General features: G+C 43.1%; 1 protein-coding gene across 3 annotated transcripts in view; it reads right to left on the bottom strand.

The window, feature by feature from the left end:
- The window catches only part of COL12A1 (collagen type XII alpha 1 chain), a 220,316-nt gene that overhangs the window by 52,608 nt on the left and 144,762 nt on the right, over window positions 1–22,946 (bottom strand). For all 3 annotated transcript variants that reach the window (XM_075340200.1, XM_075340202.1, XM_075340201.1), the window contains 11 exons: window positions 15,701–15,843; window positions 13,152–13,281; window positions 12,631–12,750; window positions 12,283–12,429; window positions 10,213–10,329; window positions 9,848–9,994; window positions 9,646–9,720; window positions 8,773–8,912; window positions 7,714–7,837; window positions 7,380–7,523; window positions 2,118–2,282 (listed from right to left, as the gene is read on the bottom strand). In XM_075340200.1, the coding sequence (XP_075196315.1) occupies window positions 2,118–2,282; window positions 7,380–7,523; window positions 7,714–7,837; window positions 8,773–8,912; window positions 9,646–9,720; window positions 9,848–9,994; window positions 10,213–10,329; window positions 12,283–12,429; window positions 12,631–12,750; window positions 13,152–13,281; window positions 15,701–15,843 (1,452 nt within the window). The remainder of the gene's footprint in view (window positions 1–2,117; window positions 2,283–7,379; window positions 7,524–7,713; window positions 7,838–8,772; window positions 8,913–9,645; window positions 9,721–9,847; window positions 9,995–10,212; window positions 10,330–12,282; window positions 12,430–12,630; window positions 12,751–13,151; window positions 13,282–15,700; window positions 15,844–22,946) is intronic.

Below are 22,946 nucleotides of genomic sequence, written 5' to 3'. Positions count from 1 at the left end.
AGAGATTGCAATATTATGGCCAATCAGGAGTGTAAGAAATGTGGTCGTAGTAAGAGTGGAATTGACTAGACCTGGAAAAGGAGGGGGGCCCATCGGTGACCCACGCTATTGGCAACTGGATGTATTTCCAAGGACGCTCATCTATTTTAAACTATTTCAGGGCATATTTCAATAGGCTCCCTGTGCCTGCGCTAACTATGCAAGACAACAGGCATGTCTGAGGCCATCAGTGTCCCATTGCAGATGGTGCAATGATGTCACTGCTCTGCACCATGTGTGCCACGTGATGGTGGAAAAAGACCTAGCCGTTTATCATGGCAATGGGGACAGGTGAAAGGAAGACTGTTGTTTTAATTTAATTCCTTATGTGGGACATTATTAATGTAAGGGTTATAACCTTTTGCCACTGACTTGATGCTGCTCGAGGTAACAGCAGGAAGTTAAGTTTTCATTTAAATGTCCGGCTGGTTTATTTTAGGTTTCAAACCGCTCCACAAGAAAATATAATAACGCTTTTCTCCGGCATAAAGGTTCAAACATAGGATATAAACGGTCAGTTTAGGGATTGACCGCTCGGGACAAGACACATTTCCTTTACACAGGTGTCCTACTGAAGGTGTAGTAACCTCTACACACACAGACTATATGAGACTACTGGTCTCCTTTTTATTATTATGTACCACTCCGAATGGTGAGATAGGTGAGCAGCCAGACCAGCTCATCTCTCCAGCCGCTCGCAAAACCCAACCCTGATGCGACCCAATAACTCTCTTAGTACTATGTGTATTAGCGCTTGCATCTGTGCTTACATCACAGAGGATAACCACCTCTGTGATACATACCACGACCACGTGTCCGCCAGCCATTTTATGAGGGTCACAAAGAGGACATTAAAGGATCACAGATTGGGGACAATATTAACATATGGACATATTTTCACAAAGCGGTAGGCTACTGCAGAATTAAAGGTGGACATTATTACTACATTTGGACCCCATTGCAGTATTACTGCTGTGTTAGTGCATAAAGAGGAATCTAGCTATTGTGAGGGACCGCAAGAGTAGATTAGCTTTAATACTGTATATAAGACAAAGAGGGGGAGATTTCTAATGGGGGGCAAATAGGACATCACTACTGAAATATATTTCATTTTTTTTTTTTTTTAAGTTCACTGACATCATGGGGGAGCAAAAGAGCCGTACTGTTACTGTTCATGGCATCTTGGTGCACTAAGGCTTTATGTAGTTTATGTAGAAGTGGGGGGGGAGTTGGGAGGATGATCTAGAGGCAATCCGCTATAGATGTGTCTGTGTGTTAAATCCTACAGAAATGAGTACTGGCTGGAAAGTTACATAGTGGTCTGTGTCAGATGAGTAAGAGAAAATGAATGACTCGAATTGGAGATATCATCAGTGATCACTGGATTTTCGTGTGCTGCTTACACTTACACCATTTACTGAACTTGTGTATAATTGGTATCTAACACTATAAAATCACTGTATGGGGACAATATTCGTGTAAGCAGAGTGTTATTTTTGCTAAGTATGGTGGTATTTTTATTCACCATTGTATTTGCTGCTACATTGGTATTATTGGTACACTAATTTTGCTTTAGTGGGTTTTGTTCAGCAACAGGATGGTGGTGATATTAGTAATATTTTTTTACAGGGTAGAAATATATGCCAATACAGGCTCTAACAACAGCACCCAGGCCCACATATCTGAGCAATGTACTGATGAGGGGGTTACCTATTAAGAATTTGCTCTGGGGCCAAAATTATTCTAATTACTCCACTGTATGCAATTCTAAAGACGTGAACACCCAAACAGGCAGCAAGAAAGGTTCTTTTATCTTAAAAGCCGTCAGTAATTAGCTAGAAAAGTATTTCACACAAATATAAATCAATATCTATGCTAAAACTAATATAAACCTCTTAAAAGGACAAATATGACTACTATGGCCCATCAGGTGGAGTACCAGATTATCACATCTCCAGAAATAATCTAGGTGCTTTTCTATATATCAAATTGACGTACTGTACAATGTTTTGTCACAAATACAAGTCATCTTGAAGGGATAATTGACCTTGTAAGAGCTTTATTAAATTGGGACTTACTTGAAGTTGCAGTTTCACACACAAAGGTGATGAGATTATCTTCAATCTTCTCAAATGCATCAAAATCGTCAACAATGAAGACGTGGCGTTCACTTGGTTTACTACCTATATTTGTAAGCTCAGTATAATCCACATCAGCCACTCCAATCACAAAAACACTAAAGCCTGAAATGACATCATAAGATATTGCCATCATTAAGGTTATCACTAAGTCTGGAGATATATATATAAAGTGCTGAATAAATATGTCCAGTCTTTGCAAGGCTTTTCATTTCTCTGTCCACTATCCAAATCTTTATTTCTACTTGTCTTGCAAATGCTAATAACTTTCTAATATCTGGTAACTAACAGTCTGGAGATTTATCGAATAGGGAATTTTACTCAAATATATATCTTTTTAATATAGGCTATGATAATTACTTAAAATATGGTTAGAAAAAAACATCTTAAAGAGAAGGTCTACTGGTAATGATGAGTGAGTACTCGCACTGCTTGTCACTCAATCGAGAATCTGTCATGAATGTATCTCGCTCAGGGGAGAATCTGAGTATATCTGGTGTCAGAAGGTCACAGTGCCTTGCTGCTGGCAGGTTCACTACTGTTATTTGATAACATCTCCTTGCTTGTGGTTCTGTAAGGGTTAAGCACTCTTTCCTGCCTGGCTGCTGGCTGCAGCTGCCAATCTCAGATGTGGTTCTTTGGGATCGCTCCTCTTCCCAATTTAAGTCATGTGATCTGATCACATGATGCCTCTGATGGAAATGAGGATTCATGTTGTATGTGGTCAACTTTGGAAGGAGCCTGCTGTGGAAAAAGTCTGTTGTGTTGCATGCAGCAGTGGTGTTTGCTGCACTGAAGCTGCCTGCAGTGTCTTTTCCTGTGCATGTCTAATTTCCTTATGTATTCCTTGCCTTGTATTTCTGTGTTGTAGTGGTGAGTCTAGTGATCTCGTTGGTCTATGCACTAGCCAGGGTGAGTGGACTGTTAGCTGAGGGCATGAGGTATCCCGCTCGGCAGCAGGTTGCAAGAACCTATATAGGGACGCTAGGGAGCTCAGGAGTCAGCTTGAGGTGAGTTCAGAAGTTGTTCCCTCACCCCTCTCCTTAGCGGCAGGGACCTCCATTGTAACGTGACCCCTGTGTTCCCTGTGTGTTGTGACATCTTTTCAGGGGTTTACCAGGTACTAGGCAAACCCTGCAAGTCATGTGCATGACAGAATTAGGGTTTTCAAGCGAGACTCAAGTACCGAGTATAATGAAAGTCAATTAGAAACTCAAGTATTTTGAAACTCAGAGGCTCGAGGCTTGATCGAGTAACTGTCACGCTCCCCGTGTCCCAGCACCGCTCCTTACCCACTGATCCAGTCCATGTGTTCACCAGTCATGGCTGCCGCTCCCGCTCGTGCTCTCCTGTGTCCTGCTCCTGGTCTTATGAGTCTGACTCTGAGTCTTAGCCACATGGTTCTGTATAGGACCAGGCCGCGCCCACTCTCCTGGTCTTATAGGCCCAGCACACCTGCAGCAGGAAATGACATGAGGCTGTGCTGGGTATATAAGACTGGCCTTTCCATGTGGGCGGCGCCTGATCAACGTGTCTTGTAGCTAGTCTTATGAGCTAGGTGCTCAGGTCCCCTGGTACCGTGTCCTACTGACTTCTTGTCCTTGCACTCTGGTACCTGTGCCTGTTTACATTATTGTCCTAAAGAACTCTGTGACTCTGGTGACCGGCTTATACTTGTCCCTGCCACGTCAGTGCTCCGGCTGCCGTGTGCCCTGCCCTCCGGTGGGGTGCAAGGTCCAGTGGATCCACCTCCTGGGCCCACCAGTACTCCCGGCCCTGACAGATTGATCAGGCCATGGATCCCGCTGGAGCACAAACATCAGAGCTGGCTGAGCTGCGCCAGGAGCTGGCACAACAGCGTGAAACCCTGACCCGGATGCTGAAATTCATGACGTCCGTGGACCACCGGTTGTATACGCTGCAGACTGCCGTCTCGTCCATGCAGCAACCAGTCTCCAGGTCTGAACCAGGTTCCTCCACGACCTCGCAACTTCGCCTCGCTGCTCCGTCTCGCTATGCAGGGGATCCCAAGTCCTGCCGCGGTTTCCTGAACCAGTGCTCCCTGCACTTCCAGTTGCTCCCGCATTTGTTTGCCTCAGACCAGGCCAAGGTGGCGTTCCTGATGTCACACCTGGAAGGCGAAGCCCTGGCCTGGATTAACCCCCTGTGGGAAAACGAGGATCCAATGATCACCGACATCCAGGAGTTCCTGCGAGCCTTCAGAGGCACCTTCGACGAACCCGGACGAACTACCGCAGTGACCTCTACGCTCCTCCGGCTACGCCAAGGGACCCAAACAGTCGGCCAATACGCCATCCAGTTCCGCACGCTCGCTTCGGAGCTGGGCTGGAACAATGAGGCCTTAATAGCGGCCTTTTGGGAGGGTCTCTCTGGTCGTATTAAAGACGAACTAGCCGCCCTGGACGCTTTGATTTCCCTGGCCACCCGGATTGATCTTCGCTTTCAGGAGCGTACCAAAGAGAGAGTCCGGGAGAAGCGACCACCTTGCCATGCCTTGCCCTCGCAGAGACCTACCGTTCCCTCGTCCCTGCCTTTCCGTGACTTATCGCCAGAACCCATGCAGGTGGACCGTCTGACCCAGGCCAAGCAACGCCGTGCAGAACGGCTCGCCCGGGGCCTGTGCTTCTATTGCGGAGACGGGTCACATATGCTACGTTCTTGCCCGGAGAAACCTGGTAGACCCCAGGTCCAAGAGGAGGTGGGAACCGCCACCCTTGGCACCGGAATCCCCTCCGTTCCAGTTACGCAGACTGTCCAGGTGACGACGGAGAAGATCAGGTTCACAGCAGAGGCCCACATTGATTCTGGGGCAGCGGGTAATTTCATACACCAGTCTGCAGTGAACCGATACCAGGTACCTGTGATCCCGCTTGCCAAGCCCCTCTGGTTCGCCTCCGTGGATGGTAAACCACTATACGAACCTGTCCGGTATACCACTGAACCCGTGAGACTCCAGGTTGGCACTTTGCATACTGAGACCATTGCCTTCTATGTCATCCCAAGAATGGCTCCTGAGCTCCTGCTGGGTCTGCCCTGGCTTCAACTCCATGACCCTGCCATTAGTTGGCGCTCTGGCGCTATTACTCGCTGGGGGCCCTTGTGTCATGACCACTGCCTACAGCCGGTTCCTCGGCCCCTGTCACCTGAACCTGTTATGCCGCAGGAAGAGAAAGAGGTGACGACGCAGTCCAGTGCCGTACCACAACTCCTGTCACTTGTACCTGTGGTGCCACCGGAACCAGAGGAGACGACGCACTCCAGCGACGTTCCACCATCCCTGACGATTGAGACTGTGGTGCCACCGGAACCAGAGGAGGCGACGCACTCCAGCGACGTTCCACCGTCCCTGACAACTGAGACTGTGATGCCACCGGCTACCGAGGAAGAGACATTGTCCTGTATCCGGTCTGAGGCGCCCGATCCGGTCGTCCAGGACTCCAGTCCTGCTTCTGACTGTCTCCCCCCGCTTCCCGTTGCCCCTGTTGCCACTGCTGGTAGATCGGCTAGGCGTCGTGCGGCCAGGAAGGCGGTACGGGATCAGCGGTCCTTCCCCGCCTTTGTGTTGGATCCTGGTCCGGTGACTCGATCCGGGGTGCCCCTGGGGTTCTGTGCACGGAGGGGGGGCATAGAGGGGGGGGGTACTGTCACGCTCCCCGTGTCCCAGCACCGCTCCTTACCCACTGATCCAGTCCATGTGTTCACCAGTCATGGCTGCCGCTCCCGCTCGTGCTCTCCTGTGTCCTGCTCCTGGTCTTATGAGTCTGACTCTGAGTCTTAGACACATGGTTCTGTATAGGACCAGGCCGCGCCCACTCTCCTGGTCTTATAGGCCCACCACACCTGCAGCAGGAAATGACATGAGGCTGTGCTGGGTATATAAGACTGGCCTTTCCATGTGGGCGGCGTCTGATCAACGTGTCTTGTAGCTAGTCTTATGAGCTAGGTGCTCAGGTCCTCTGGTACCGTGTCCTACTGACTTCTTGTCCTTGCACTCTGGTACCTGTGCCTGTTTACATTATTGTCCTAAAGAACTCTGTGACTCTGGTGACCTGCTTATACTTGTCCCTGCCACGTCAGTGCTCCGGCTGCCGTGTGCCCTGCCCTCCGGTGGGGTGCAAGGTCCAGTGGATCCACCTCCTGGGCCCACCAGTACTCCCGGCCCTGACAGTAACGAGCTTTGATGAGCACACTCACCTATCACTATCTTTCAGCAATTCCCTACCTCAAATTCTTCCTTTACAGATAGTAGAACATCAATAGGGAAATCAAATTCCCCAATGTCCCTGACACATTCACCAGAATATTTCCTTTAACAGTATTTTGCCAATGAAAATAAGATCCATCTCCATATAGTGTCTACAGGTACTTTACTTGTTGCTTGAATTTGGTGGAGGAGAGCGAGCAAGGGGAATTTGATTCCCAGCTGTTATTTTGCTCAATTACTTGACTCTCTACTTCTTGTAAATGGAGTAGTGTAAGTAATTAGGATAAATACTAATAAATTAATTTGCTAACATACAGGCAAAGGTAGACCTTCCATTTAAAATATATTTCCTGTTCACATTTCAATTTGCGTAACTTGATCAAGCTGTGATTTATTGTATTGGAACAGCTTGACTCGCTGCAAGAACACTTTGTAGTTTTACAGTACGTGTACACATATTATTCTCTAAAGAAGTATGTAATAAAAAACAATATTAGTTTTAATGATCAGTCTGAGACGTAAGTTATGAACCATTGGCTTATTAAAGCAAGATGGCCAGGAGTGCTTCTAGCATTCATGCAGCCGGAGGCACATTGTGACATACCGCCTTCCCAAATTAAAGATGGAAAAGCTTTGCCAGGAAAGCAAATTTTCTTCCCAACTCATGGTGCACGACTTACCATGTCTCATCATTATTTATGGTTATATCAAGCATTCACTTTTCAAATATTAACTCTAATTTAATATTTTAGAGACATCATTCTTTTATTATCCAAAAATATATATAAAAAAATCTAATACTAAATATTGGTTAGAAAAGCCTAGAGGCCCTGTTTTCTTTATCTTTGTCTCACAATTCATTGATCTTGTGTATTTTTATGGCCATGATGCATTCATTTTAGCTAGAAACTTTTCTTCCTACTTTAAGATTCTCCATAGTAAGTTACGTCTTCAGTCTTTTTGTAAGCTAAGCATACCAGAGTGCTGAATATCCATGGCAGACTTCTTCACGTCATCTTGAGATCTTCCATCAGTCACTACGACTAATACCTTGGGAACGGATCGTCTCATTCCATTTTCGAAAGTCAAGACCTTATCTCGTACAAACTTCAAGGCTTTTCCTGTGAGAAAAAAACATCTTGTTCAGCTGCTTGCTCCATGTAGATTAAAGTAGATCTTGAATCCTTGACACTTTTTCATGAATTTTCATGACAATAACCTATGTACATAATTGAGGCACTGATAATTGTCTGTCATCAGCTTGTATATGCCAATTATTATGTAGCAGTTTCTATGCATTGTCTAACATACCTGTTTTTGTGTTTCCACCCTTGTAACGAACATTAGCTAAAGCACCCAGAGCCTGTGCTTTATCGGCATAAGTATTTAGCTTAAACTCAGTTTGGGCTTCATCACTGAACTGCACAAATGAAACCTGCAGGAAATCACAGGTGAATATGAGTAATTATGTGATATATATATACAATTTTCTAGCGCAAAATGCCTGCATAATGTGTATATTTCCACTAATGTGTACAAACCTAAGCCCAGGAATCAGCAAGAGAATTGTGCTTTTCTATAAGTATACATATAAGGTAGTGATGTCATCCTGCCCTCTACTGGGCCTTGCTCCGTTTAAACTAATATTTAGTGGTAAACTATGATGCAATTTAGAACTATGGTATGATAAGCATGACAACATCGCCTAGTCAGAATTACTATTATAAAATAGATATAATCTAAAAAAAATATATAAAAATCTAAAACATAAAATAATGTATACAATAGTGTTCTATCATCTATGCTCTCCACCTGATAAAATAACACAAAGTCCCAGGCATGCTGGGAAATTTTAGGGTTGAATATTGGTACAGTTTTGTTGGACACAATTATCCCATGGCGGCATCATTCCAGCAAAGGTCTCCCATTGTTATGAAACTTGTGCCATGCAGCCAATCAATGGCCGCGGATGGGATGATTTGCTTAAACATCCCTCAGATGAACCTTGAACATTGAAGGAAGTGTGAGAACTGCAGCCCATTAGCGGCCACTAATTGGCGGCACTGCTCACCTGGCATATCAACATCATGTGAGACCTGGGAGACCCAGTTCTGGCATTGCCGAAATGAAGCAGATGCAAGAGGTCAGAAACTACTATTTACTTTTACTCAGGTGAATAAGGAGTTGTCTACGTAATGGAGACCCCCTTTAAACCCACAGTTGAAGTTCTCAGGTTTGATAGCTCATTTACAAAGATTATTTTATGGACAATTAATGAATAGAAATAGAATGTATTTATTTTCTTCTACTAAGACATTTGCTCTAAAGAGCAATAACATAGATGTAATCACATATTGCTATCAGGCTCACCTGGATGCCTGCAGGATTGATGACATCAAAAGCTCCAATGGTGTTAAAAATAAATTGCCTGACTTTATTGAAGTTATCATCACCAATACTCCATGAGCTGTCAATTAGGAAGACAATATCTGCTTTCGCCCCTTTGCACACTGAAAAAAAATAATTCTATGTATCAGTAATTTTGTTAGTTACCATGGACATTGATGCCCGAGTATTAGGGTAGAGTAAGGGTACAATGTGATACCATAGCATTTCAAAGCATCGATTCTTACTATCTTTTTCTAAAGCAGATTATTGCAATTTTCCTATAAGAAGAGCCACAATTTTCTTCCCTTGGGAGAAATATTCAGAAATATTATTGTATCTTAATGCCCTGGTTAAGAGAAAGTAGCTAGTTGGCTCCTTTTCTGGCACAAGTATCTACTGTACATACTAACGTTTTCCCTATCAGCTGCAATCATGCTTGTAAATGAAATAAAAAAATAGAATTAAATAATTACATGTTCTCCCTCTAATTAGTACCATTATTGAACAATGTTTCCCTCAATGCATAACATGATACTCCAGCATTGCATGGCGTATAAGTCTTCTTACAAGAGCTTGGTACTCTTCTTCAGGAGAACATTCCCTCTTAAACCCATAGAGTGAGGCCTCTCACCCAACCAAATCAGACCTGCTCCTTTGCACCAAGGAGGGGTAAACACCCCAAACATGTGTTTGGAAATGAATTGTCTGGTTTGACTTTTTAACTTAAGTCAATATTGACTTTTGGGATTGCTACCACAATAGCTGGCTCTAGACTTCTATTCCTCTTTATCTCTGAAGAAAATATTTGCATAAACACTCTTGTTGCCATTACATAAAGCAGTATATATTGCTTACCTTCACGAGCTGAAGGTATTGTGGGTGGTGGAGGAGGAGCTGGAGGTTCGGTTGGTGATTCTGTTGGCTTTATCACTACATGTTAAGATAAGAGACAAGAGAAACATTAATAAGTTCTCATTATTTGTGTCACACAAAATGTATAACATTTAAAGCATATAATTGACCTCATACTCTTACTATATATGCCTCTATTACTTACAAGTACGTTCATTGGTTGAAACACCTCTTCCCTCAAGGTTTGGTGTCTGAACATATACGGTGGCAGTATACTCAGTGTCCGGGTTCAGACCAGTAAAGCAGTTTGATGACTCTGATCCAGGAACTGTTATTTCCTGTCCTCGTGATCCTGTATAGTACAAAAAATACTGATTATTTATCACTGTGTGATCTGTATTGAGAAAAGCTGCTTGCTGCAGTACTGCAAATATCATCAGAACTGAGATATACTGTATATACATTCATTTACATGTATTTTATATTTTATTTCATTAATGGATCTTTTGGAGTATGTTTCTTGTACTACAACTATGGAATCACCATTTACAAAAAAAAATCTGTTCTTACCATCAACTGGGTTTAGTTTCACTCTATAGGAAGTGGCAGCTCTGTGAGGAGTCCACCTAATACAGAATGAATCCCATGACACTTGGTAGCTTGTCAGATCAGTCACATTGAGGTACACTGCAAATGGAAAATCAGATGTTTTCAAATGTTTAGGAGCAAAAATAAGAGACATAATCTACACTCAGTATGGTGGTATCCTCCTTAATATTACATTTTATGAGGTTGAAATTGCAGAAACCTGAACCACAGTAATTCACATTGAGCTTTGTGCTCTGACATATACAGATGTGACACTACACTGCAGTTTACACACTACAGCGGGCTTTACACGCAACAACATCGTTAACGAGATGTCATTGGGGTCACGGAATTCGTGACGCACATCCGGCCTCGTTAGCGACGTCATTGCATGTGAAATGCAAGAACGACCTGTTAACGATCAAAATTACTTACCAAATCGTTAATCGTTGTCCAGTTGTTCCTATCCCGATTATCGTTGCTGTTGCAAGACACAGGTTGTTCATCGTTCCTGCGGCAGCACACATCGCTATGTGTGACACCGCAGGAATGAGGAACATCCTCGTACCTGCGGCCGCCTATAATGAGGAAGGAAGGAGGTGGGCGGGATGTTCGGCCCACTCATCTCCGCCCCTCCGCTTCTATTGGGCGGCCGCTTAGTGACATCGCTGTGATGCCGCACTGACCGCCCCCTTAGAAAGGAGGCAGTTCGCCGGCCACAGTGACGTCACTAGGCAGGTAAGTATAGTGTGACTGTTCCTAGCAATGTTGTGTGCCACGGGCAGCAATTTGCCCGTGACGCAAAACCGGTGGATGGGTGCTTTCACCAGCGACATCGCTAGTGATGTCGCTGTGTGTAAAGCCTGCTTACCATTGTTACGATTATCCTAATAAACCACATACAAATGTGTCCAAAACCTCAATTTCCACAATTTTTTATAAAGACTCCAATTTCTCACAAAACAAATTCAATATTTTCTCAAAAGACACATATATCTTAAACAACTCCCAGTGAAGATACACACTTTACGTTTTTAACGTGTGCAGCAATGTTAGACTTCATGTAGCCATTAGAAATGAGCAGTTATGTGGAGGGTTCGCCGGCAGCAAACGAGGCAAGCCTCCACAGGCTTGAGCTTGACCCAAACCCCGCAGCAAGTAACTGATTTGCAGTTTGAGTCTCTTCCCACATACAGCCAGGCATATGAAGATCACTTCCGGAAGAGAGTGGGCAGGCTATTCAAACAGTTTTTTGAGTTGCGCACTACATGTAATCATGCTGATGTTACACCCTCTTTGCACTCTTCACACACTGCAAGAGGCTCGCACAGGGCTGAGCACAGAGATGCTCACGCAAGTGAAGTTTGCACATATAGCATCCGAACCCCGAACCTTGATTTTTTAAGTTGGTGTTCAGTTTGAAAACTGAACCTCAGGTTCGCTCAACTCTAGTAGTCCTTAGTCACACTATATGTATATGTACATATATAAAACAACTCGCATTGGGGGCAACAACATTTTTTTTAAAGTTGTTAAACTTGCGAGACTCCTCTTAGGAAAGACACATGTAATATCATATCCCAAGTTATTTTGAAGAATAAAACAAATGTTAAGATTAAACTTTGAACAAAGTCTTTATAAACAGCTTTTCGAAACCCTGAAAGCAAGGGTTATGTTCAGGACTTGGCAATAGAAACATGATACGATTCAGAGAAAAGAGATAAAACTAAGATAACAAGATGTAGGTTACACAACTCCCATCATAAGAGATTAAAATGAAATTTCCAACCTGTAAATATCTATATCCGCTATCCACATTTCCAGACCCTCTAAATCATAAACTCGAATGTAAGTAAGAACATGGAAATAGTTTACAGAAGCTTCACCTGGCTTATTCTGCTATGTCAAGCATAGTTGAGGGAAATAAAAGTTGCAAGCTAGTATATGAAGCTCAATTTATGCCAAAATTCTAATTGTCATTTTCAATAGATGTGTTACAAGCAGGCAAATTATTTAGATTCCTTCTGACCATTGCATAAGTAGAGGACTTACAGGTTGTTCCAGGTCCTCTAAGTGGTCCACTCAGTCCAGTGTCATACTGTGCATACACCTGAACGTCGTAGGTTGTTCCAGGGTTAAGATTTTGTAGAGTGTATGAATTCACATCGCCAACAAATACTTCCATAGATTCATCAGTATCTTCACAAGATATAAAAAAAGGTTACTACTTGACGTATGGACTGTGGATTTTATATATATACAGTATATATATAGATAGAGATTGAGATAGATATACAGTATATATACAGTGTATATATATATATATATATATATATATATAAAATGACATTTTTATATATATGACATTTTTCATATAAAATGAAAAAATATTATAGTTACCACGTGGCTGGTATACAAGTTTATAGCCTAGAACTGGAGAAGTTGCTCTGTCCCATGATACCCGGAATCTGGTGTACCATTCATCCGCAATTTGTAGATTTTTAGGTGCTAGCAAGCCAACTAGAACAAAAGAGTGACATCAATTGTAACCTCCAAAAACAAAGTTGTACGCAATGGGACTAATTTTCAGTAGTAATACTGTTTATAGACTTTATATCCTATATGTGGACTTATATATATGCAAGAAGGGGATGGAATACTAGCCCAGAATTTTTAATGTACTGACAATGAATTTCAGTAGCTGATATTCCTTCCAGGTTTAGAAAAGCTACTCTATTTTTTTGGGACAAACTGGACCAGGAAAGGAATCTAATGCCAAAACATGGACATGGAAATGATAGGGACAAGTAATAAAAATAATCTAAAAAAATACCTGGGCATATCATATACTGTATGTATATGAGGGACATTAGTAATGCAATCATTAATCATGTGCCATATACACCTTTTTAGGCTCTTACCTGTTCTCCCATTTCCAGTAAGTTGTCCTCCATCACCATCTCCATACACGGCCACTACAGTGATTTTATATGGCGTGTCTGACAGCAAAGGTTGTAACACGACATTGTTTCTTCTACCGGGAACTGTTGTCTAAAGAAGTGCAATAAAAAAATGAGAACTATAGCAATATAGTTACAAAGAAGATATTTATAAATGTAAAATATATATACATTAACAAAAATACTAATATAGAATTATGTCTCCTTGAGTAAAATCATGAACAAGGGATGATAAAAGTGATGATGTATTATGGGCAGTAGAAACAGAGCACTAGAGCCATTTTAAGTGTTAGAGTTACTGTATGATCCTCGAAAATCATAACAATTACAAAAGTGTTTTCTATACATTTGTATTATATTATTTTGTGGCTATTAAAGTAAATATTATATTATGCTGCGAATAAAAGCATAATTGCATCAGTATAGCAGGAGAGTGATATGGGCAGCATGCACTGCACATTGGAAGGTTTCATTCAGAAAAAAACACTGTAAACACTGGAGACCAGACCTAATGTATTATATATCTGTTCTACAAAATGAACACTAAATATACAGTCCTTGCAATAGAAAGCAGACTGTCTTCAAAATAGGGACCATATGGATAAAAGTGATGTGACACGACATTGGGACTGGCTTGGACGTGTGTCAAAAAACAATGCAATAAGTATTTTATAGAAATGTGGTGCGTTCTTAGGACCTCAGAGTATAAACGGTGCTTGCATATGAGTACAATGGTATTCTGTACATAGTTAACAAAACCTAACAGCAATTAAAAACCTAACAAGCAATTGAAAACCTAGTAATGTAATTGCTTATATCACTAGCTCTACTGTACGTTCCAGGTACTAGTACTCAATCCACTGGTGTAAACATGCACAAGACATAGAAGGAGGTGTGATTACCAAACAATCATTGACATTTTGAGACTTACAGCATGGACTTAATAGTGTCCTACAGTGCCACTATAAATATCATGAGTTAGGAATTTCATAACAATGTTGCCTTCATATGCACTATATTGTGTAAAATTCAAGTGAGATTGCCATAAACCTTAAATCTAATTCCTCCCATATCAAGTATACAGGGTACAGGGGCGGATATTCTACTGGTGCAACTTGTGCAGCTGCACATGGGCCCAAGAGGTACGGGGCCCATTTCTACTTCCAAAGAAGCAAACAGCTTTGGTCACAGATACATAAAAAGATGCTTTATGATCAGCTATTAGACAGCAAAATACCCCAATATCGTTTTTGCACAGGGATCTTCTGTCTGTGTTTATCCATGATGAATAAGATATAAGGAGATCTTTAATGGGTACCTTTCACTATAACTTTGTTTTATATTGCCATGGGCCTGCCTGCAACATGAATCGAAAATGAGGTTCACCACATGCAAACGTCTTCTATTTATGGTGGAGTTCATGGAAAACCAAACAATATAGTTTGGAAAAATGGAAATTTAAACATTTATCTGAAGTAGTGATGAGTGAACACTGCCATGCTCAGGTGCTCAGTACTTGTAATGAGTAGTAATGAGTGAGCACTACCAGGCTCGGGTGCTCAGTACTTGTAATGAGTAGTAATAAGTGAGCACTACCAGGCTTGGGTGCTCGGTACTCGTAACGTGTAGTGATGAGTGAGCACTACCATACTCGGGTGCTCGGTACTTGTAACAAGGAGTGAGGAGTGAGCACTACCATGCTCAGGTGCTCGGTACTCATAACAAGCAGTTGGATGGTCATATGGGCACGACTCGAGTTCCGAGTATAATAGAAGTCAATGGGGAACTCAAGTATTTTTTTCAGGGAAATGTTTGAGATTCCCATTGATTTCCATTATACTTGGGTACTCAAGTCGCATCCATGGCACCGAGCACCCGACCATAGTAGTGCTCGCTCATCACAAATCCAAAGTTATAAAGATATGAATGAAATGGCATAAGACTCATAAATGCACTACAGTCCCTTTAATAATCTAATCTGTAAGGGATCCAGACCTAATCATTGCAATCTTCTAAAGTAATTTTAAGCCTATAGATAGTGCCCAAAGTTGATCAATAAAGATTCATAATAGTATTTTGACTGAAGAGCTGCTACATAAGAAATCCACTGGTTACAATTTAATGGGTCCTATGTTGCTTTAAATATTCATACTTAAATACCCTATGAAGGAAATTCTAAGAGATTCCCTGTTTAAAAGAGGCTAGACTAGGTCCAAGGAATGATGCTTGGTTTAGGACAGCCCACTGTGTAATGTTTCATTTCTCCTGTAGGGATGCTGTAGGAAAATGGAACACTTGGAGATTCCTGACCATAAGCAAAGTCCAGCTGACCATCAGGGGCCCATTCTAACATATAAAGGACTGAATAAAGCAGACAGCAAGTCTGAGTGTGACATTGAGTGAGTGGGATAATGGGTTTTATGAATTAGGCATGAAAGAATGACATTTATAAAATGTTTAGAAACAATCAACATTTAAATAAGTCAAAAATATTGCTGAGGCAAACGTACAAATTCATCAATAGGATCACCGACAGTTGGAGAATAGATAATTCTATATTGTTGAACAGGACCATCAGCGTGGTCCCAGTTTACTGAAAGACTGTTGGTCGTCTCTCCAAAAACTTTAATGTTCTTTGGCCCGCTCCGAGGTACTGCAGGAAGAAACATAATTACAAAACAATTATCAGTCTGGATATTAACCTTGATTTTTTTTTAACAGCGATGTCAAATATTTATTATAAACATGTGAATACAGGAAAATGTGAAGTTTCCAACCACACTCCTGGTGTCTGCCTGCTGTACGCGATCTTTGTAGCACAATGCTGCCAGCTAGAACATACTAGCAGATTATTAAGAAATAAACCTACCGCAGTATGAACGAAATGTGGAAAGAGGGATACCACAACTATTTGGAAAGCTCTTAGTAGCTGGAGGGATTTGCAAAGAAGTCAGCAAAAGAGGGAAAAATTCTAATATAACACATGAGCAAACTTTCCATACAAGATCCTTTAGAGGTTTGCAGAATAGCTGCTTTCTCCTCAAACTATGGTGAGATATTGGTATAAATGATAAAATATTTTAATTAGGTGTCACCAACATATAATAAGTTGCCAAATCCAAGAGGAAACCAAGTCTCTTTGGAAATCTTTGTATCACTTATAAATAAAAGTATTGTTAATATGATACTAACTGACCTGTGGCATGGAAACTTCCACATGTATTTGGGGGTCGCAAAATATATGTTTTTTTATTCCCACTGTTAACATAGCACCAAGGCATACCCATATATTAGCTTCCAATAGAGCTCCTGTTTTCTAACACTAGGACAAGTTTAATTGCAATCCAAATTCCTGTGGAAGGCTCCAAACATTTTTTTATTGAGATTATAATATTTCTTATTTTATTAAATATTTAATTTAGGGATGAGTGGACCCATGGAAGTTCAGGTTCGACGGGTTCAGCTAGACTTAAAAGTTTGGTTTTGCACTTGACTTCAAATCCTAGGCAAATCAATGGATACACAAACTTCTGTTCTGTAAAATGGCTGCAAAATGGTCATAGTAAGAGCTAGGAGGCTATAAAGGGAAGCAAAATGGAGGCATCTGCCCGGCAAAGAAATGTGGATAGGAAATAAACTTTTTAAAAAATCACGTTGAGTCTCACCTATTTTTGATAACGAGCATTGGTAAAGCAGATATTTCTTGGCTGCAATCGTCAGCTTTACCTTGGCTGGTTATCAAAAATAGAGGGCATCCCACACCGTTTTTTTAATTATTTAAATTAATAGTTTAAAAAAACAGTGTGGGGGTCCCCCTATTTTTGATAACCCACCAGGGTAAAGGAAACAGCTGGCGCTGGTATTGTCAGGCTGGGAGGGCCCATGGTTATTTGATCCCTCCCAGCGAAAAATAGCAGCCCACATCTGACCCAGAAGTGGCACATCCATTATAGGTGCCAATTCTGGCGCTTTGCCCTGCTCTTCCTGATTGCCTTGGTGTGGTGGCAATTGGGGTAATACTTTTGGGGTAGATGTCAGCTGTGAATTGACAGCTGACATGAAGTCCATGTTAGTAATGGATAGGTGTCTATCAGACACCCTCATTACTAACCTGGTAAGTATAGAGTTAATAAAACACAGAGGGAAAAATAGTGAGAAATTCTGGACTGCCGCTGACTAGCAGGGACCTATTGAGCCTCGTACTGAGAATGTTCTCAGAATGACGTTCTGTAAGAATAGATGAACATCATGAGACATTACTCCACAGGATTATGTTGGAGCTTCTAGGATTTCTTTTTTAATAATACATTGGTACACAAGGGAGTGTGGAGGAGTGTTTATTTAAAAAAACTTTTTTTTTCCTGTGTGTGTGGTTTTTTTTTTAACTCTGTACTTACCCGGTTAGCAATGAGGGTGTCTGATAGACACCTATCCATTACTAAACCCTGGGCTTGATGTCAGCTGTCACTTTATAGCTGACATCAACCCCAAGACTATTACTCTGATAACCACCGCAGGACAATCGGGAAGAGTTGGGCAAATTGCCAAAAATGGTTTATCTAATGGATGTGCCACTTCTGGGGAGGCTGCTATTTTTAGCTGGTAAGGGCCAAATAACCATGGGCCTTTCCAGCCTGATAAGTGATAATACCATCCCTTAGCTGGCTGGTTATCAAAAATAGGGGGAACCCCACGCCAGTTTTTAAATTAATTATTTATTTAGTAAATTAAAAAAAGCAAAAGAAAAAAAAAAATTGCGTGAGATCCCATCTCTTTTTGATAACCAGCCAAGGTAAAGCTGACAGCTGAGGGTTGCAGCCCCCAGCTTTCGGCTTTTCCTGCACTGGTTATAAAAATAGATGGCATCCCATGTCATTTATTTTTTTCTTTATTGTTCACAGTACTATACAAGCAACTTCTGCATGAGGTAAAGCTTGTTGATTTGCAGTACAAATCAACAATCTTTATTCGCATGCGAGCAGTACCCAAACTCTGAACTCGTACACAGACTTTGTTTTTAAAATTCCATGTTCGAGTCTGAGACTCGGTCAGCCGATGTCTGGTATGAATCCCAAACTTAACCGTTCAGATTCTCTCAGTAAAATTTAAATAATCTATTAGCTTTTTCTTTATTCTGAGTTACAATCTGAATTTTGGTGAAAAGCTGCATTTAGTTTTCCATTAGGTGAATTTAGACACAATTAGTAAACCTTTTGATGCATTTCTTTAAAATCTATCTGATTGTACATAATGCACTGGAAAATACATTCTTGATTTATTGTTAAAGCAAGTTCTGTGTATACATTCAACCAGTAAGCAATGAATTAAGATTTCTGCTCTGAAGTCTACATAATTGTGAAACCAGCTCAGAAGTATATTACGTGCTCTAACTTGAAGTAAGTAATGACTTCATATGTATTGTATTGAGAAGGTAACCAAATTTTTATTAAAATTGATCTTGTGTCAATGTATCACACTATTATTGGAAATTGTAAACATATGCTTGAAGTTATCCTATTTTGTTTCCCATACATAGAGTATTATTATGTTGGACTTGCTTTTTGGCAGCTACAAAACAAACTGACTAGTGATGAGCGAGTACTAAAAAGCTCGGGTGCTCGAAGCTCGGGCCGAGCCTCCCAAGATACTCGTGTACTCGGCCCGAGCAACGAGCCCAATGTTATCCTATGGGAGACCCGAGTATTTTTGTGAAATGACCTCCCGGCAGCATGGAGAAACCCTAAAAATGGCACAAAAGTCTCAGAAGAGTGCTCAAATGACATGGCAACAGCATGGGGAAGACCCCTTGAAGCATTTATCACTCAAAAGTCACAGCTGTGAACAATTTTGTCCGCGTTTTACGCCATTTTTACGGACTCACCAGAAAACCTTCCAAAATGACCCCAAAATGATTTTTCATGGCGGAAATGTTAAGGGCACATACCCAATAGTGAGATAGATCTGGTGTATGTTACTTTTTGAGATTAATACATGAAAGATTTTACGTGAAAACATTGTGTGGCACTCCGATGTCCCTGAGAAGAGACGTACATGAAGGCCTCTTGAGTCTAATGTGCCCATTTTGAGGAAGTGAGTCTTTGTAGTATTTTCCTTTGCCAGGGCAGTCCAAAATTGTGAGGTTCACCAATGCCCCTGCATACAGACGTGCATGAGGGCCTCAAAACATTAAGTGTCCATTGTCAGGAAGTGGGTGTATTATAGTATAGCCCTTAGGCAGGGCAGCCAAAAATTGGGAGGCTCCACATTGTCCCTGGATAGAGACGTGCATGATGGCCTTTAAACCTGAAGTGCCCATTGTAAGGAAGTGGGTCTATTTCAGTATAGCCCTTTGCCAGGGCAGCCAAAAATTGGGAGGCTCCACGTTGTCCCTGGGTAGAGACGTGCATGATGGCCTCAAAACATTAAGTGTCCATTTTAAGGAAGTGGGTGTATTTCAGTATAGCCCTTAGGCAGGGCAGCCAAAAATTGGGAGGCTCCACATTGTCCCTGGGTAGAGACGTGCATGAGGGCCTCAAAACATTAAGTGTCCATTTTAAGGAAGTGGGTGTATTTCAGTATAGCCCTTTGCCAGGGCAGCCAAAAATTGGGAGGCTCCACATTGTCCCTGGGTAGAGACGTGCATGATGGCCTCAAAACATTAAGTGTCCATTTTAAGGAAGTGGGTGTATTTCAGTATAGCCCTTAGGCAGGGCAGCCAAAAATTGGGAGGCTCCACATTGTCCCTGGGTAGAGACGTGCATGAGGGCCTCAAAACATTAAGTGTCCATTTTAAGGAAGTGGGTCTATTTCAGTATAGCCCTTTGCCAGGGCAGCCAAAAATTGGGAGGCTCCACATTGTCCCTGGATAGAGCCGTGCATTATGGCCTGTAAACCTGAAGTGCCCATTGTAAGGAAGTGGGTCTATTTCAGTATAGCCCTTTGCCAGGGCAGCCAAAAATTGGGAGGCTCCACGTTGTCCCTGGGTAGAGACGTGCATGATGGCCTCAAAACATTAAGTGTCCATTTTAAGGAAGTGGGTGTATTTCAGTATAGCCCTTAGGCAGGGCAGCCAAAAATTGGGAGGCTCCACATTGTCCCTGGGTAGAGACGTGCATGAGGGCCTCAAAACATTAAGTGTCCATTTTAAGGAAGTGGGTGTATTTCAGTATAGCCCTTTGCCAGGGCAGCCAAAAATTGGGAGGCTCCACATTGTCCCTGGGTAGAGACGTGCATGATGGCCTCAAAACATTAAGTGTCCATTTTAAGGAAGTGGGTGTATTTCAGTATAGCCCTTAGGCAGGGCAGCCAAAAATTGAGAGGCTCCACATTGTCCCTGGGTAGAGACGTGCATGAGGGCCTCAAAACATTAAGTGTCCATTTTAAGGAAGTGGGTCTATTTCAGTATAGCCCTTAGGCAGGGCAGCCAAAAATTGGGAGGCTCCACATTGTCCCTGGGTAGAGACGTGCATGAGGGCCTCAAAACATTAAGTGTCCATTTTAAGGAAGTGGGTGTATTTCAGTATAGCCCTTAGGCAGGGCAGCCAAAAATTGGGAGGCTCCACGTTGTCCCTGGGTAGAGACGTGCATGAGGGCCTCAAAACATTGTTCCCATTGCAAAGGAGCGGGTCTCCTGTCGTTGTAATGTCCATTCTGCAAAGAATGGGCGAAAAAATTTACCACTGGGGGTATACCTGAAACAAAGACCTAACTATTGTAACGGTCATCATGATGGCGCATGAGGAGAAGGAGGAGCAGTCCAGCGATTATCCAAAGTCGAGAAGTGTACCCATGGGTGAGTGGAGGTACATGGCAAACTTTAAATTCCGCTCTCATTTGCTGGTGGTGTGGTGAAGTCTGGCCCAATCCAACCCTTGTTCATCTTTATCAGAGTCAGCCTGTCAGCATTTTCAGTTGACAGGCGGGTGCGTTTATCTGTAATGATTCCACCTGCGGCACTAAAAACACGCTCTGACAAAACGCTAGCAGCAGGGCAGGCCAGGACTTCCAAGGCGTAGAGAGCCAATTCATGCCACGTGTCCAGCTTGGATACCCAATAATTGTAAGGCACAGAGGAATGTCGGAGTACAGTTGTTCGATCTGCAAGGTACTCCTTCAGCATCTGGGCAAACTTAGGATTTCTTGTGGCACTACCCCGCACCTCAGGGGCTGTGGTACGTGAGGGGCTGAGAAAACTGTCCCACATCTTAAAGACTGTTCCCCTACCTCTGGCGGATTGGACTTGTGCCTCTCTCGGCTGTACGCCTCGGTTGTCCACTGATTCCTGACCTATGCCGCTAGCGTTTTGTGAGGGGAATGCTTTGCCTACTTCCGTGAGTATGGCCTTCCGAAACTGCTGCATTTTGGTTGACCTCTCCTCCACGGGAATAAGAGACAAAAAGTTCTCCTTGTAGCGTGGGTCTAACAGTGTTACCAACCAGTAATGATTGTCGGCCAAGATGTTCTTAACGCGAGGGTCACGAGACAGGCAGCTTACCATAAAGTCAGCCATGTGCGCCAGACTCTTAACAGCCAGGACTTCAGTAGCCTGACCAACAAGATGACTGAACATGCTGTCCTCCTCCTCCTCCTCCTCCTCCTCCTCATCTACCCTGTCCTCTGGCCAGCCACGCTGAATCGAGGATATGACTGGTGTGCATGTCATATCCTCAATTTGGCCGGAGAGTTGCTCCATGTCTTCATCCTCCTCCTCGTCATAGTCCTCCACTGCACGTTGTGATGAGACGAGGCTGGGCTGTGTGTTATCACCCACACCCACTACTGTTTCTTGCTGCAACTCATCGCGCTCCGCCTGCAATGCATCATGTTTGTTTTTCAGCAGGGACCGTTTTAGAAGGCAGAGTAGCGGTATGGTGACGCTAATAATGGCGTCATCACCACTCACCATCTTGGTGGAGTCCTCAAAGTTTTGGAGGATGGTACATAGGTCTGACATCCATCTCCACTCCTCAGGTGTTATGTGTGGAGTTTGACCCATTTCCCGACGGCTTAGGTGATGCAGGTACTCAACAACTGCCCTCTTCTGCTCACATATCCTGACCAACATGTGCAGAGTTGAATTCCAACGCGTGGGGACATCACACACCAGTCTGTGAGCCGGAAGATGCAAACGGCGCTGAAAGCCGGCAAGGCCGGCTGAAGCAGTAGGTGACTTTCGAAAATGTGCAGACAGGCGGCGAACTTTTACCAGCAGATCAGACAGCTCTGGGTATGACTTTATAAACCGCTGAACCACGAGGTTGAGCACATGGGCCACGCATGGAACATGTGTCAGCTGGCCTCGCCTCAAAGCCGCCACCAGGTTCCGGCCATTGTCACAAACGACCTTTCCTGGCTTTAGGTTCAGAGGTGTGAGCCAGTGATCTGCCTGCTGTTTCAGAGCTGTCCACAGCTCTTCTGCATTGTGGGGTTTGTCACCTATGCAGATTAGCTTCAGCACAGCCTGTTGCCGCTTCGCCGAGGCAGTGCTGCAGTGCTTCCAGCTTGTGACTGGTGTGGAGGGCACAGTGGATGAGGATGCGCAGGAGGAGGAGGAGGCTGAAGAGCATGACATTCCGGAGCTGTAGAGTGTGGGTGAAACACTGACTGAGGTAGGGCCTGCAAACCTTGGTGTGGGAAGGACGTGTTCCGTCCCTCGCTCAGACTGGGTCCCAGCTTCCACAATATTAACCCAGTGTGCCGTCAACGAGATGTAGCGGCCTTGCCCACAAGCACTTGTCCACGTGTCTGTGGTTAGGT

The sequence above is a fragment of the Anomaloglossus baeobatrachus genome, chromosome 3, assembly GCF_048569485.1.
Source record: "Anomaloglossus baeobatrachus isolate aAnoBae1 chromosome 3, aAnoBae1.hap1, whole genome shotgun sequence".
Classification (NCBI taxonomy): domain Eukaryota; kingdom Metazoa; phylum Chordata; class Amphibia; order Anura; family Aromobatidae; genus Anomaloglossus; species Anomaloglossus baeobatrachus.
The sequence above is the reverse complement of the archived record's forward strand: the minus strand, read 5'-3'. Positions and strand labels throughout refer to the sequence as shown.